The sequence below is a fragment of the Cavia porcellus genome, unplaced genomic scaffold, assembly GCF_034190915.1.
Source record: "Cavia porcellus strain 051 isolate PalLab524CR breed Dunkin Hartley unplaced genomic scaffold, mCavPor4.1 scaffold_2, whole genome shotgun sequence".
Lineage (NCBI taxonomy): Eukaryota > Metazoa > Chordata > Mammalia > Rodentia > Caviidae > Cavia > Cavia porcellus.
Window position 1 is genome coordinate 76889837 of NW_026947485.1, and position 11158 is coordinate 76900994.

The following is an 11158-nucleotide window of genomic DNA, read 5'->3' on the forward strand; positions in this document are numbered from 1 at the left end:
GCTCCGCCCCTTTGCCTCCAACCTGCCCCGCTCCTCCCACCACTTCACGCCGAGGCAGCCGCTGCAGCCAGGACCAAGACAGAAAAGCGGGCTTCAAGCCCCGCAGCCAAAAGGCAAGGTCTAAAGTTACACCACGGGTGCGTTCTGCCTCAGCTTCGGGCCCATCCGGAAAGCCTTCCGAGAAGTTCCTCAGCGAGACTGCACTCGATTGAACCGGTCTGTCTCCACAGCTCCTGTAGGCGGTTCCCCGCAGCGACTCCAAGGCCAAAGGGAGGTCTTACTACGCACGCGCTTTAGTGACGGAGTCACCCATGGAGCCGTCCGGAGTGGAGCGAGAACCTGCAGGCGTGAGGTACCGAGTGCTGGAGGGTCCGAGTGGGGAAGAGACCCGGGGGAGGGGAAGGGAGCCGGAGCCGGGCCCAGGGCCCAGGGCTCGGGGCCGCCCTTACTAGCCCGGGTTCCCAGCGGAGGCGGACTTGCAGGTAACAGCGGCACAGGGACGCCGATTCCCCTGTACTCGCAGGCTACTGGACCTGCCCTGGGAAGACGTGCTGCTTCCTCACGTCCTGAGCCGGGTGCCCTTGCGCCAGCTGCTCCGGCTGCAGCGCGTCAGCCGGGCCTTCCGGGCGCTCGTGCAGCTGCACTTGGCGGGGCTGCGCCGCTTCGACGCCGCGCAGGTGAGCAGAGCCCCTGGCGATCCTGTCCCAGCCGCTCGGGGGGGAGGTGTCCGGGGGTCGCGCCGGGGGCGGAGACTCAAGGGTGCGCAGGTGTCGGGCAGGGGCTACGGCTGCTGCAGGAGCGCTGAAGCCGGCGCCCGCGTCGCAGGTGGGGCCGCACATCCCGCGCGCCGCCCTGGCCCGGCTGCTGCGCGACGCTGAGGGGCTGCAGGCGCTGGCGCTAGCGCAGTGTCACGAGTGGCTGTCGGACGCAGACCTGCTGCCGGTGCTGGCGCGGAACCCGCAACTGCGGAGCGTGGCGCTGGCGGGCTGCGGGCAGCTGAGCCGCCGCGCGCTGGGCGCGCTGGCCGAGGGCTGCCCCCGCCTGCGGCGCCTGTCGCTCGCGCACTGCGACTGGGTGGACGGGCTGGCGCTGCGCGGCCTCGCGGACCGCTGCCCGGCGCTGGAGGAGCTGGACCTTACCGCCTGCCGCCAGCTCAAGGATGAGGCCATTGTGTATCTGGCGCGGCGGCGCGGTGGCGGCCTCCGCAGCCTCTCACTGGCGGTCAACGCCAACGTGGGTGACACCTCGGTCCAGGAGCTGGCCCGGAACTGCCCTCGCCTCGAGCACCTCGACCTCACCGGCTGCCTCCGTGTCGGAAGCGACGGCATCAGGTGCCCGGGCCTGGGCGACGGAGCGGGTGGGCTGCAGTTAGCAAAGAGCCCCCTCTGCATTAGACAGGCAGCTAGGGTTATCCGGGCTGGACAGCCCACACACAGAAACTGCACCAGTGTGCACACACTGCAAGATTTCAGTAGGTCTGGCCTCTCTTCAACAAGGGGGACTCTCTAATCTGGATGCACCGAGGGCCAGATTTCCTTACTGATCCGGAAAGCCCCGGATCCCTGCAGCACTTGCCCCCCATGTAGATCCTTTCCCCCGCGTCTAAAGTAAGCCCTAAACTGAGAGACCTGGGATTTGCTGGAGCCAGCGGAGGTGAAGGGCAGGGGTCCAGCGGAGGGAGTGGGAGCCCCTGGCTCCAACCCTTACCCCTCCTCCCACAGGACGCTGGCCGAGTATTGCCCCATGCTTCGCTCTCTGCGGGTGCGGCACTGCCACCACGTGGCTGAGCCCAGTCTGAGCCGCTTGCGGAAACGAGGAGTGGACATCGATGTGGAGCCACCGCTGCACCAGGCCCTGGTGCTCCTGCAGGACATGGCGGGCTTCGCACCCTTTGTCAACCTGCAGGTCTAATTTTCTGTCAGGGGAGCCAGCCGAACTGTGTGGTGGGGCCCGGCATAGAACTGCAGGGCAATCTGACTGTAGGGAGGTAGGGGCCTGTGCCCTGCCCCACCCAGGAACCTCAAATAAAGATCTCTTTGTCCTCTTTTGCTATTGCTACCCTGTTAGAGACAGGATGTGATGTTAGGACAGGAACTGTATCCCATCCCTGTGGCTGAAATGACCAAAATGCAAGAATGCACACACACCTTTCTTGGCCACCTTTATTGTGCCTGGGGAACAGCTCCAAGAGTAGGTTAACACCCCGGAGCAAGGAAGTAGAGAACTGGACCAGGAAGAAAGGAGACAGGGAGAAAGGAGACCCCTGGAGCTGGTGTAGGTCTCCCACACCCCTCGGGGGCCTGAGCCTAGCTGGCCTGGGCAGAGTCCAGGGAACACATCAGTGGAAGCGATATTTTCTTGCTGGTTTGAGGTTGATGTATGTGGCCTTCATCTCCTCAGCCTCAGGGTTCCGTACATCTTTGAATCGTTCCCCTTTGGTGCTCACTACCTGGTTGTCGATGTAGCGGATCAGCTTCTTGGGGGCCTGTTGGGGAACCAAGTGGTGAGCAGTAGGAACGTGGTGCCACTCCCTTCCCACTCCACATCGCAGCTCACCCCACCTCTCACCTCCCTGGGAGCCATGGGCCGGTGAATCTTCTGGTCCTCTGCACTGTCCACCATCATGTACCTGCCAAAACCAGCTAGATGACACTCCTCCACCCTGGAAAGGCTCTCCAGGGCCCAGCCCAGCCCAGCCCAGACTCACTTTTGCAGGATGAAGGACTTCAACTCATCCTTTTTGGGACCTCTAAGGCGTCTGGGCATGTCCTATGGAGAGGGGCGGGGCTTGGTCTAGGTCTGATGGTACCCAGAGCGGAAATAGATGGGGACTATATGGGTGGGGGCTTAACATCAAGGTGCAGTGAGGTGAGGCTTGGTTGGGGGGTGCTGAAGAGGATACCTGACTGGGGCCTTCCCAGGCCAGAGGCCCCTCCTCCTTCCCCTCTACCAGCATCTGCACTGCTGCTTCCAAGTCTCCCCGAGCTTTGGCCAGCACCCACTGGGCTTGCTCCACTGAGCAGGTGGGGAACACCTCAAGGAGAACATCCACCCCTGGCAGCAACTCCTCAGTGGCAGCTGCCTGTGAGCACAAAAGTTGACGAGAGACAGCACTTCCTCCTTCCCAACCCCCCAGCTTGCTTCTCGGTACCTTTACCATTACCTCGTCTTGGGCCTCCCCAGCTACAGCAGGAGAACTGGCCTCTTTGAGCTTTTCAGGCTGATGCAGGGGATCTGGACAGATGGGTACTTGACCTTGGACACAAGAGCTTTGTGGCTGCAAGTTTTCTTAAAGAGGCAGAGAGAGCATCAGTTTTGCTGGAACTCGGGGAGGTATATATGAATCTCCCAAGTGCCAGAGCCTCAGACTCACCTTTGTTCCTGGCGTCACTCAGCTGCCCTGAGAGCTTCTGCATCATGTCCCCCACTGTGCCCCTGATAGGACAAGGAAGGTGGTGAAAGTCCCTGGAAGCAGTCCCTTTTTGTCTTTTTTGGTCCTGGGGATCAAACTCATGACTCCACATTTGCCAGGCAGGTGCTTATGCCACTGAGCTAAATCCCTGGCCCCTAGCAGCCCCTCCTTTTGATCCTGGCCAGAACCCACCTGGGGATGTGGGCAAAGCCAGGCACATATGCCTCCATCATCTCAGTGAACGCCTCCATGTCAAAGTTCTCCTCAGAGGGGCCAGAGGGGCCCAGGTCCTCCAGGACCCCAAGCACATAGGAGAAGATGACCTCATCCAGGCCACTGCAGGAAGGAGACAGGACAAGCCCCAGCTTGGCATCTCCACTGAGCCCAGCCCCAGACCTCATGGGGCTCCATGATTCAGACCTCAGTCCTTGCAGCCAGGGAGGATCCCCTTCCCTCAGATTTGGTTTCCCGCCTGTCCAGCAAAGGCACAGAAGGCCCACTGGGTGAACCCATCCCAGCCCTCCCTGGAGGAACAGGGCTGAGTGCTTTCTGCCATCTTTCCATCAGCCAGGGCCCAGAGCACCACAGGCGGCAGTGACCCTGTCCTGGCTCCGTCCTTTACCTAACGTCGGCCTCTGGGAGATGTGCCTGCACAAAGGCAAGGAGAGCCACGCTGACAGTCCGCTCCAGTTCCATGTATGCTGCTCGCCTGAAGGGACACAAGCCGGAGAACTGCTATGCTCTCTTTGCCTGCCCACTCACCAGGCCTGGGGTGACCACTCCTCCTCCCTGCCTGCCCTACAACATCTGTTGATGTTGGGCCTTCCAATGGAGCCATAGCCCCTCCATCACCCATCTCCACTTCCCCCAGCCCAAGACAGGATAGAGCACTGTCTGCAAAAGGCCTCCCCCTTCCCTGCCTCTCCTCATCCTCTAGCCCATTCTCTAGCAGCAGGCCCAGACTCTCTGGCGAAGAGCCAGGTCTTGGAGTCACATGCCTCCTGGCTGAGGAATCTTATCATTGAGGGTGCCTCTTGGCCCTCAAGTCCAACCACAAGGAACCCCATTGTCCAGCCCCCCAAGGAGAAGGCCACTATGCATGGCCCTTCTCCCACCAGGACAGGCCACCTACCCTCTGCACAAAGGGGCTTTTCTGGCTCTGGGGCCCAAATGGAAGGGGAAGTCTTTCATGGAGTCTCCCCTCCTACCAGTCCCTGCCCTTCCAGCTAGGGGCTGTCAGGACTTCCCAGCCTCCTTTCCCAGCCCACAGGACCCAGGAGACCGCACCCTTGCCAGCCCCTCCAGTCCTTCTTGCTCTCCGGTCTTCCCCCTCAGCTCCCAGCTAGCCCTTGGAACTGCCAACCATGTGCCTGCTTTCCTGATACCCCAGGTATTGCTTTCACATCTCCAGGTCTGTGTGCAAGTGTTACCTCCCCAGAGAGAACTTCCCTGACATAACGACCACTAACAGGCATTCCACACACTACCACTCTACAGTGTGTCCTGGTGATTTGCCTACTGTCCATTTCCCCTGAGGGCAAGCTCTGAAAGGGCAGAGGGACACTGTCTTGGCTATTGGTGGAACCCCAGCGCCTAGGGAAATGTGTGCTCTTAGCAGGTGCTCAGTGACCGCTTGTGACACGCATACATGCATTCATTCATCCGGGACAGCACCTCACTATGTAGTCCAGCTGGCCTTGAACTCAGAGTGACCCATCTGCCTCGGCCTCCAGGGTGCTGGGATTACATGCGCGCTCCACCACACCCAGCTTGCTTGTTAATTTACTCCGTCCCCATTTCACATTTTGACTCCCAAAAGTCTGTATTTGGGAGTCAGAGGGAATAAGGAATGGCTCCAGACCCATGGGTTCAGCTGTCAGTTCATCTTACCATTTGGAAGGCTCAGGAGACCCCAATTTCCACCCACCCCAAGGCATCCATATACATCTCCTCCACAGCTCTTGCTCTGCCACCCAGCCCCACTCAGGGGCCCAACCTGAAACTCCTGGATTACCCTTGACCACCTGCTCTAAACCTGGCCTGCACCTAACCGACCGCCTGTCATCCATTCCCTTCAGTTTTTAAAATTGTTTTGTCTTTATGAGCCAGGGTTTCACTCTGTAGTCCAAACTGGGCTTCAACTTGCAACAGTTCTCCTGCCTCAGCCTCCTAAATGCTGGGATTATAGGCGTGTGCCCGACTCCCACTTCCTTATTATTCTCCATTCTATCCATTTTTCTCTGTGGTCTGGCTTCTGGTCCAACATCTCTACCAACATTTCTCAGGGGCGGGGCAGGTCACCAGTTACTTTTTCAGGTTTTGGTCTAGTAAGGTTGAGCCTTCTGAACGGCCAAGAGGGCACTACCTGTCAGCCACCAAAAGAGGGAGCACTTCCTCATGGTTACAGCTGTTTCCAGTGTTGCCACAGAGCTAACTCAGGCTGCGGAGCCGTTACATTCTCCAGGTTTCCGCTACTTCTGTGGCGGTTTCTTCCCTGGCCCCCTCTTTGCCTTTTTCCCTGCTGCCCTCTTCAACTCCAAGGCTCCTGCCTCTCTCTCCTCATGATCAGCCTCGCTCTGCAAGATCTCATCGGGAAGTCACGAGTGGCGGTGCATGCCTGTAATCCCAGTGCTCGGGAAGCTGAAGCAAAAGGATCACGCGAGTTCCAGGCCAGCCTGTACTACCTAATGAGACTCTGTCTCAGACAACAACAACAGGTTCTCACCAGGGTCCACACCCATGCAGTTGCCCTGGCTGGGCTCAAACTTGCTTCCACTTCCTAGAGTGCTGGAATTACAGATGTAGGCCACCGTGCTTGGTTCCCACTACCCTTCGGATAAGCCCAGAGCTTTTCCCCTGCCTATATCTCCCCACCCTCATGATTTTTTTGTTTGTTTGTTTGATTCTGCTTTCTTTCTTTTTGGAGACAGAGTCTTGCTATGTAGTACAGGCTGATCTTGAACTCACTTTGAACTTGCAAGGCTCCTCCGGCCTCAGCCTCCTGAGTGCTGGCTATCCTCATCATAAACCTCCCAGGATCACTGTCCTCTATGCTGCTCCCTTTCCGTTCATAACATTCAAGCCTCTGTGCCTCTAGAATTCGTCTGGTTGCTGCGTATCTTTCACATTTATGCACACGCACACTCACCATTGCAGACTGCTTTGCAGATCTTTCACAGCAATAATTAATGAACTATCTGGATAATGTTCAATGTTTTTTCCAGTTGTCTCATGAAGACAGGGACTACACACCTGGTTTATTCAACAGGGCACATTCAGCATTCTCCAGAAGTAGGTGTTTAGTTACTCCCCACCTCACAGATTAAGGTGATGCCCAGATGCTTTGGTGGTAGTTAGCACCAAGCCCAGGGCTGAGGAAACAGCTCAGTGGTGAAACATCTGGCTCACATGTAAGAGGTTCTGGGTTCCAGGCAGCAGCCATTTCAGTGTCTATTCCGAGGACCACTCTGGGACGGGGCTGTAGGATATCAAGGTCTCCAAGTAGGCTGAGTCAGAGCTGCCATCTACCATCACAGCTGCCCAGCCAGTTTTCCTGCTCAGAATTGCTAGGAGACCAAAGGAGTCGCTTTGTGTATTTTTTGAGACAGGGTCTGCTGTATAGTCCAGGCTGGCCTCAAACTTGTTAGAATTCTTCTGTCAGCCTCCAAGTGCTGCGATTACCCACTGGGCCTGGCAGGGTTCACTCTGGAAAGCAGGACTAAGTAAGCCCAGCCCGCCAGGGAAATGCCTGCCTCCTACTTCAAAGCCTTAGCCATGGGCCTCAGGGAGAACAGAACAGTTCAGTCCCTGTGTGCCAGATCTCACCACACAGGTCCCCTGAGGAAGTCACCCCTGCAGAGACCCCCCCACACCCTGACTGCCATGAGTGGGTCAGGAACTCTGAGGAAAGCCCAGTGTCCAGAGAAGTTCCTCCAGAAGGTGTGTCTCCAGTCTCTGTTTTTTGTTCATTTGCTTGTTTTTTTCATTTGTTTAGCATTAGGGATCAAACCAAGGGCGCTCTACCACTGATCTACATCCCCAGCCCTTTTTAGTTTTTATTTTGATACAGTGTCTTGATAAATTGACCAGGCTGTCTTAGAATTTGCAATCCGTCGGCCCTGGCCTTCTGGATAACTGGGATTACAAAAATGTGCCACCCTACCTGCCACAATGCTTCTCAAGGTTTTTTTTTTACCAAGTTCTGGGGGCTGGAGGATTATTACCAGGAAACCCCACACTGTCCCCTGAGTACCCGGAGCTTCTTTGCTGACTTGTCTGCTAAGCCACCATCCATCCTCCTTCCTTTTACTCTTGGACTGCCCAGGCTTCAAAGTTTACCACGCCTCTGGTTCTACTGTTCCTCATCTCCACACCTACTCTCAGCCTTTTTAGCGTGTCCTTCCTGCTTCCTAATTCTAGAACTCCTCCTAATATTTATCTCCCCATATTCCCTGACTTAGGGACATTTTGGAATTCTAAACTGGTTTTCTAAGATGCAACCTAAATAGCAAGGCTCCCCCCAAACAGGACATGATGAGAGTTTTCAAATTCCAGATCTAGTCCACAGACCCTCATTCTTTCTTGGGAACCCCAAATCAGGGATCCCTTGGTGGTGCCTATGAAAAATGATGATCATCCTGTCATTATTGTTTACCAAACATGACTCAAAACACTTTACCTGGGCTCACTCACCTATACCTCATGATAACCCTAAAATATGAGCACTAATATCACCCTCATTTCACCTGAAAGGAAACTGGGAGGTTAAATAATTTGCCCAAGATCACAAAGCAAGTCAATGGCCAAATCACACCCAGGCAGTCTCACCCCAGTTCACCACCACACTACGTCTCATGATGCCAGTGGTGCAGCCAGGTCTGTATCATGGTCCTCCCTGCAGGCATCCGGCCTGCTATGGAATCTTCTTAGCTCATACCAGTCCCGCCCAATGCTTAAAGGTGCTCCACACCTCTCTCCCAACCCCATTCTGCAACTTTCAGCGACCAGCAGACCCTATCCTCACTGCCAGAAGACAGCTGAGAGCATTAGACACCTCTGGGCAAGTTAAATCCAGGAGAGCAGTACCCCGCTGCTCCCTTGGGGAGGGGAGGTGTGCAGAGGGGCCTGAGCACAGACAGGTCCTGGGGAACTGGGGGAGGCAGTCGGGGAAGGGGTAAGCACCGAGGTCTTCACTGCTTTTCCCATCTCCTATCTAGGAGTCCTATCTAGGTCCTACAAAGCCCTCATGAGATACCACTCTCTCCTTACCCTCAAGACCACCCAAGGACAACGAGGGGAACACAAGGAACATGGGACCCTGCCACCCAAAGTCAAGCGGGAGCATCAGCACAAGAGGTGTTGCACAGGAAGTAGGGCTGGCAGCGCACACTGTCTTGACCTGGCCGCGGAGCCCGTAAGGTATCAGCCCGAGGGCACAGGGATGCAGCTAGGGGACCCAGGGCGACAGGCCTGAGCAAAGAAATGTGCCTTGGTACAGGCCACGGCGAGAATCAGAGATAGGGCTCTGGAGAGCGGGTACTGTGGGGAACACACAGAACGGATACCCCCTATCAACCCTCTCTGCGACACTCCTAGCCCTGGGCTGGGGGCTGGAGGGGAAATCACCTGCTCCGTAGGGCACCGCCGGCGATTTGTCCCGCGCGCTGAAGCTCTCATTCCCGCCCCCCCCCCCCGCCCAACCAACGAGATCAAAGGCGGAGCCCAGAGAGGCTCCCTTCCAGAGACCTTGTGGCGGCCATTTTTGAGAAGGGCACCCATAACAGGGCGGAGCTTCTGTTGCAGTTCGTCAGTGTGCAGGGGCTTTGAACGGGCTCCTGCAGCGGCCATTTTTGTCGAGTGGCTGGGGGACGGCTCGACTTGCAAGGGTGAGGACCATACCCCTGCTTTGCCCCTTCTCACTGCCAGAAGGGCACAGACTTTCAGTCGCACCTTAACATCTTCCTACCCTACCTGTGCCCCCTCCTCCAGGATCTCTGCCCCTTTCCTCTTTTTTCCCCTTTGCTCCATGTCAGCCGCCCTTCCGCAGACCCCTCAGGTCGTTGGAGCTGGTGGCTCCTATTGCAAGACCCCATGTTCTTCCCCACATTTCAGCCTCTTTTCCCCTTGATGGTCAGTTTTTTTCTTTTCTTTCCTTTTCTTTTTTTTTTGAGATAGGGTCTCACTATGCGGTCCAAGCTGACCTCCAACTCCCAATGATCCTCCTGCCTCAGCCTCCAAACTGCTGGAATTACAGCCTCGCACCACCATGCTCTTCCACTCGGTGAACTCTTAGAGGCTGACTTTCCTGACTGCCAATCCCCTTTTGCATCGCTTTCATTGCTGTCTCTCCAAGATTAGAGTGGGTTACAGGCTGTTGGGAAGTTGATGTGCACCAAGTGTTCAGGTTGAGGACCTGAGCCCAGATCCAGCGGGCTACAGGTCCATCCCCAACCCAGGGCCCTCATGTCCATCTGGGCAGAGCTGCTAGTCTAGGGCAGGAGAGGTGTATGAGGCAAGGCCTCAGCTTTCTTTGTTCCTGCTTTCTCAGCTTCCCCAGACTGCCCAGCGGAGAACCTCACAGCCATCCCTTCTTGGGAACTCCAAAATTCACATCATAAGAGAAAGTTAATCCATTATAGTCAGCAGCAAGCAGCCCGTTTTCAGTCCTAGCCCCCTTGTAGGGAGCAAAGGATCCAAACTCACAGTCCAAGGGGAAGGTTCCCATCTTCCCCCTCCTCTCTAAGACTGAGGCAGCGCCACAATACTGAGATAGGGGTTATTACTCCCTTTTCCACCGTGTCCCTCTTCAGGGCACTACCTCACCCCCAGCGGGAGCCCCTGGCTTTGGAAAGAGTAGGTTGTTGGCTGCTGGGAAGGCAGGAATTAGGCAGCTGGCGCAGCTGGTGTCTCTGCTCCTATAAAACTCTGGCTGCTGCTGCCCCACCTGGCACTGCTGGAGTTAGTGAGGGGTGGCTAGTGACAGCCACTCTGAACTCTGGCCAGTCCCTGGGAAGGGGGTGATGGGCACTCCATCAGCTGCAGACCTCTATCAGCCCTTGCTTTTCAGCCCTTTACCCCTGCCTATCTAGTGCACAGTACCACAGTACAGGACTCTGCATCTCCCCGTCCCCATTCTGGGAACTTGCAGGTTTCCTCAGTGGAGCTGCCCCAGCTTTGAGCCAAGGTCCCCACACTTGTCCTAGATGCTGTTCCCTCCCTTCTCCAAAGCTCCCTGTTTCTCCAGTGCAGCTGTGTCAGAAGGCCCTCCAGAGCTTGGCAGGCAAGGCGGATGGGACTGCTCTCAGGTGGAGCCCCTCTGGAGCCCCTAGTCCCCAACCCAAATCCAGGGGGACCTCATTCTGTGCATCAGAGTCAAGTTCTGGGGCTGAAGGAAGGTAGGGGAAGGAGAGGGCCCTGCAGTGAGAGGACATGCACAGATGTTGGTGTTGGCGATTTGCGCAGCCCTGGGCTGGCCCTTCCCTAGTCTCTTCCTCCTCAGGAGGGAACACACCCTACCTGCCCCTTCAGTGCTGCTTGAAGCCACACATTGGGAGGGGCAAGAGCAATGCTGCTTCTCCCCTTCTCCTCAAATGATTTCTGCAGCTGGTGTCTGGGAGCTGGGGGTTGGGGTTTCCACCCCTGAAGGGAAATCCAGAGGCCTGTGCTGAAGGGTCCTGCACAACGGTTCCGGTCTCCACCCCCACTGTTTTGCCTTTGGGTGAGGACCTGGGCCTGAATGCAGCCTCT

At 56.6% G+C, this 11158-nt stretch overlaps 2 protein-coding genes across 2 annotated transcripts; one reads left to right on the forward strand and one right to left on the reverse strand.

Annotated features, from left to right (window-relative positions):
- Window positions 1–230: 230 nt before the first annotated feature.
- Fbxl15 (F-box and leucine rich repeat protein 15) lies at window positions 231–2047 on the forward strand. The gene is made up of 4 exons (XM_023567258.2): window positions 231–352; window positions 524–677; window positions 826–1331; window positions 1722–2047. The coding sequence occupies exons 1-4, from the start codon at window positions 312–314 to the stop codon at window positions 1909–1911; spliced, it is 891 nt and encodes a 296-aa protein (XP_023423026.1). The 5' UTR covers window positions 231–311; the 3' UTR covers window positions 1912–2047.
- Window positions 2048–2144: 97 nt separating this feature from the next.
- Window positions 2145–9175, reverse strand: Cuedc2 (CUE domain containing 2). The gene is made up of 9 exons (XM_003474978.4): window positions 9038–9175; window positions 4035–4121; window positions 3605–3748; window positions 3374–3435; window positions 3164–3288; window positions 2903–3082; window positions 2708–2769; window positions 2569–2629; window positions 2145–2485 (listed from the first exon to the last, which is right to left on the reverse strand). Exons 2-9 carry the CDS (start codon window positions 4106–4108, stop codon window positions 2339–2341), a joined length of 855 nt encoding a protein of 284 aa, XP_003475026.1. The 5' UTR covers window positions 4109–4121; window positions 9038–9175; the 3' UTR covers window positions 2145–2338.
- Window positions 9176–11158: the final 1983 nt, after the last annotated feature.